The 5335-nt window shown below is 35.3% G+C and overlaps 1 protein-coding gene across 1 annotated transcript in view; it reads left to right on the top strand.

The window, feature by feature from the left end:
* The first annotated feature begins 276 nt into the window (after window positions 1–276).
* LOC107103110 (transforming protein RhoA) overlaps window positions 277–5335 on the top strand; it is a 7959-nt gene continuing 2900 nt past the window's right edge. Inside the window, exons 1-4 of the mRNA XM_015402638.1 lie at window positions 277–403; window positions 1329–1486; window positions 2860–2980; window positions 4458–4588. Of these exons, the coding sequence (XP_015258124.1) occupies window positions 1331–1486; window positions 2860–2980; window positions 4458–4588 (408 nt within the window). The 5' untranslated portion in view covers window positions 277–403; window positions 1329–1330. The remainder of the gene's footprint in view (window positions 404–1328; window positions 1487–2859; window positions 2981–4457; window positions 4589–5335) is intronic.

Genomic DNA, 5335 nt, shown 5'->3' with positions numbered 1-5335 from the left:
TTTTTTTTTTTTTTTTATAGAACTGTTATGGTTTTCTTTAATGTATTTAGTAAAAACTGAGATAATACGCACATCCTTATATGGGTTATAGGGCTCAGCAGTCTGTTCTTCAGATTGGGTACCCAATGAAAGTCAATGTAAAAGGCTGTTGTGTCTATAAAAATAAAAGTAAACATTATAAGTAAGGAAAGTAGTAACTTGTTCACTTAAAAACATCGAAAAAGAGACGGATAGCGTGAGCTGCAAGTATTTATCACCATCATTCATCCCGTCATTTTTGTAGGATTGGGTTGACCCCGCCCCCTGACTTCCCTCCGGTTAATCCTCCAGCATCAGCAGCGGACACCAAGGCTAACAAAGCGCCACTTGACTTCAGTTGAGCAGGTTCTCCTATATTCACTACGTAAGTTTGTCTTGTTAACAAACAATAACAACATATATATAATCACTGGGCCTATTATTTACAATGAAATCAATTTGGTTTGTTTTTTAAAAATAGATTTTCTTCCGACGCTATGCCAATGTTAGCCACCTAGCTAACGGAACGATTAAAGCCGTCCTGACTTCCGTTATGCTAAGCTAATCTCGTTAGCCAGCTAGCCGCTGCCGGTATGCAACTTTTCATTGAAAATGATGGGCTTAGCTGTGAGAAAAAAGACAATAGTCTTGCAATGTTTTATAAATCGTATGTAAAATCCCCCGGCACTTATGAACACTAAATATGATATCACAATAACTGTTAAGCTACATCCTGCCGTGGCTAGTTAGCCTGTGCAGCTAACATAATGTCTTTAGTAAACAGAAATTTATTTTGACTGACTTAAACCAGGTCATGAAGCTACGCGGTGATTCGCGGAAAGGTTTTGTAAAGTGGGTCAAACGGAATAAATTACCAAGCCTTATGCTAGGCTTGGTAAAGCTATCGAAGCGGAAATGTATCATGGAAAAAAAAATAGGTTTCTTATTTTGCAAATATTAAGATCTGTCCAAAATTGATCAGCTATTTAAACGTCTATGCACATTATTTCTGATTTGTGTGTGTGTGTGTTTAATGTAGAGTATTCAGAGCCGCGATGATGCTTTGACAGAAAGCCAGGTATTTAGCCCTGGGTGTTGGTTTTAGACTGGGGTTTGGGGTTGTGTCAACACAGCTGAAGACTGCTGGGTGCTCAGGGTTTATCACAGGCGCAACAGGGCTAAAAATGTTGCATAATAAAATGACCCACCCTGTTTACGACAGATAACAAATTTCTGGTACTGTGATATCTGTATTTTATCTTATTTTTTCTTTCAATTTTTGTCTGTTTTTTTTTTTTTTTTTTTTTTAGCGATGGCAGCAATTAGGAAAAAGCTGGTTATAGTGGGAGATGGAGCCTGTGGGAAGACCTGCTTGCTTATTGTATTCAGTAAGGACCAGTTTCCTGAAGTCTATGTGCCTACAGTGTTTGAGAACTACGTTGCTGACATTGAAGTTGATGGCAAACAGGTATGCATTGTTTTCTCCTCCAAGTTTCAGACAGATTAATGTTGAGTTTCATCCACCGATACCAAAAAAGATAAAAATGTTCATTATCAATACCGTTACAAAAGTAAGATATTTAACAAGCTGTTTGAAAATAAGATGGTCGTTTATATCCATTTCATTGTGTAGATGAACTGTTAAATATATCCTACGCCAATATGAAAATTTGGTCAGGCTTAACCTGCTAATATTAATTTAAGCAAAATCCCATTTGTTCTATAAATAATTGAAACAGTAAAATAATAATTTCGAATTGGTATTTCCTAAAGTTCAAACGCTCTCTTGGACCACATAGCTGATATTTACAGGAATACCAGCATGTGTCATCTATAAGGGTGCCCAAAGGTCACAAATTTTGCAGACCTGAAAGTGTACTGTGCACTACACTACAATGTACCTTTTTTTCCAAAAAGATCTTTTAAAAAGTCATCCAAATTTAATTTTAAAGGCAAGGTTATGTGAACAGTTCCAAATCATCAGTTCATCTGCTAAAGCTATGAATGAGTGTTAAGCAACCTTTCTTTGTTAAATGGTTATGTAGGATATCCAGTTGTTATACAGCACTTAAGTTTAAAAATATGTTTATTATTAAAAAGCTAGAAATATTCAGTGTTATTAAGAAATCTATTTTTCTTAGCATCACAAACAGCACTCTGTGTGTAGTCCATGTAGAGCAGGTTGATACCTGATTGAACTGTCACCTAGAAAAGGTATTTACTACTCCAGTTGATTAGCATATATCTCCAACAGAATTGGACACTTAAAATAGATAAACTTGAGTATCTTTGATGTTAATCTTTCAATTGACTTTTAACTTCCTGTTTTGGCAGCCTGAAGGAAATCCAGGGTGCCTCTGGTGAAAACAAAGTTACTTTTCTTGGGGTTTCTTACAGCTGAATCTTATTAAACATCTCACTAATACCGGAAGCAGTTGTATTTTTCCAGTGCTCATGAACAATACATTAATTGACTGAAAAAAAGATTTTTAGTTTCAACTGGTAAATTCTCGATCATGGCACCATGAGTCGGTTTCAAGGTTTATGTCCATATTAAGGCACATTCAGGATTTATAATAAGGATTCTTTGTGACACTTAAGATCCATACTAAGATTAAAATTTGTTATTAAGCAGGGCATGTTATATCCTGTCATTTATTTTTTTTCTTCTAATGGACCATTAAACTGACATCAAAAACTAGCTGTATTAAGAAACTCCAAGATTTAAGGAACCAAATACATTATGTTCAGAATAAAATGGTTTAACTTTACATTATGAGTTTGTAAACACTTTGGTGGATTTAATGGTTTTAGTCCGCTGATAAGTTGAACTCTCTGCAGGTTGAATTAGCACTCTGGGACACAGCAGGTCAGGAGGACTATGACAGACTCCGCCCACTTTCTTATCCAGACACTGATGTCATTCTCATGTGCTTCTCTATCGACAGCCCAGACAGTCTTGGTAAGTACCAACTACTATCCTGTGAATGTTGTGCTTCCATTTTTATTATCTCATTCTCTAGAAACTGATTATTACAATTAATTTAGAATATTATTCACAAAAGAAAAACCCTTATGTTTTCATTCTGCAGCTGTTCTAATCTGAAGGAAAAATCTTTGTGTGCTTCTATTTTATTATTGATAAGGAATTTTATTTTAAAAACTTCTACATTACTGTTTAACATTAATGTAATATTTAACTTAAATTTACCTACCAAAAAGCGTGTTGACAAAAGTGTGGTGTAATAACGTTACTAACCAGTCTGCAAAACCTGCTGCCAAGGAGTGGGGAAGAGTGATCAGGGCAGGGTTGCAGCTAGAGTGTAGGTAGAGAGAGGTATGGCACATATCTTGTTTTGGTCTACAGATGGTGCTTAACAGCCCAACTAGTGGTGACATTTCGGTTATTGTTCCTTTAGACTCAGACATTCATAGACTCAACTACTATGGCCTGTTTGAAAGTATTGCTAATTAAAACTTTTCCCTAAAACGGTTCTAAAGAAATTGATCAAGTAGGAGGGGTTTTGTTGATACTTCCATGTTTACACTTTTACTACCTAAGTAGCATAATTGAGTTTTACAAGTGTAATCATGCAGGCACCATTCTGGGCTCAGTGTTCACATTATTCTCCGTTTAGGGTGAGGTGTTTATGATAACATATGTACATTAAATTATATCTGTTGTGTCATTGCTGTGATTTCACCAGCATAGAGGTGTACCCCACTTAGTCTTTAAGGCTTCATATTCATTAAATTGTGTTTTTGCCGGCTGTTGATATAATGTATACATCCTTAGTAGCAACATTCTCAAAAATGAATAGTTGTTTTTCTCCTTTAGCAATATAGATATATTTTCTTAAGCAAAATTTGATTGCAGCTTTAATATGTGGATAACTTGATGTAGAAGTATACAGTTTTGTGTCTATAAAAAAATGTTTTTAAACATTTTAAAAAGTTATTGTTTAGCTATACATTTTTTTTAAATGTCAGTTTTAATGCGATTATAGTGCTCTACCACACTTTTTAAATATATGTCGGGTAAAAAATCATCAGCTTTGGGATCAGCTAAGGTTGGCTTCTCTGTTACCCAGTGAGTTCTGTAAAAATGTCATTTTAAAGATGTTTGGTTTAAGTAAACGTACAATGTACGGTGGATGATGGCTGACGATTTGAGCTCATCTTTCACTCATTGTGTTTATTATTTATTTCTCTGTATACCAAGAATGAAATGGAAGACTACTCTCCTTAGTTTCAGCTTGGCCAGAATTGAACAGGACAATGATCCCAAACACAGCAGCAAAGGTCATGCAGAAAACAACTTGAAACTCCAGACTTAGAAGGGGTCTTAATTCCTTCCAACAGTGTTTGTTTTATTTTTTGTGGTGATGCTTTCTGGGTACAACTTTCTGATTTTTTTTGTGTCTCATCCCGTTAATCAGAAAACATCCCAGAGAAGTGGACCCCCGAGGTGAAACACTTCTGCCCCAATGTTCCCATCATACTGGTGGGAAATAAAAAGGACCTGCGTAATGATGATCACACTCGGCGGGAGCTAGCCAAAATGAAGCAGGTAAACTCTTTACAAGAAATGCTTTCCTCAGACCTGTGTGGCTGATTGTTATACAGCTTTGAACTATCAGTATCAGTTCTGACTGGTTCCATAATGTTATTCTAGGCCATCTATATTGTAAAAAATGATGAAAAGCATTGAAATGAAAATTATATTCTAGTAATTGGCTAGGGCTGCTGAGTTTTCAATAAGCCACATCCACATCCACAATCCATGTCAGCTGTTGGCAGTCCCAGTTGTGAGGCTCCAACTGGTTGAATATTGCCTTGGGCTTCAAAACATGAATTCATCACACAAGCAAATACTGCTTTAAAAAAAAAAAATCCTTTGGGTTTATAACGTTGAACAATGCTGTTTGAAAATTGATCCTCAACATAGGGCTGGGCGATATAGAAAAAAAGCTTATCGATAAAAAAAAATGCATATTGATCGATATCGATAATTATTGAAAAAATTTGAAACCATATTATATGTGCAGCTCTGCCTGAACATTTTATGATATTGCTAAATGATTTAATTTTAATAAAAAACACAAACACAGACTTCCAATTAAATCTTTATTTAACCAACTTTTTTAACCATAACAGAATTATTTTAAATAAAACTAACTTAAGAGACCTGAGTTATATTATTAAATACTGACAAAGAATAAACTACAGTGACCAGAAAAGTGACCAAACTAAATATAACAAATAAATTAATCCCTCCGCCGCCCCCATTCCTCTAAGCTGAACCTGGTTCACATAG

This window comes from Cyprinodon variegatus, unplaced genomic scaffold (genome assembly GCF_000732505.1).
Source record: "Cyprinodon variegatus isolate N-32 unplaced genomic scaffold, C_variegatus-1.0 Scaffold1377, whole genome shotgun sequence".
Taxonomy (NCBI): domain Eukaryota; kingdom Metazoa; phylum Chordata; class Actinopteri; order Cyprinodontiformes; family Cyprinodontidae; genus Cyprinodon; species Cyprinodon variegatus.
Note: the sequence above shows the minus strand (reverse complement) of the source record. Positions and strands in the feature narration are given on the sequence as shown.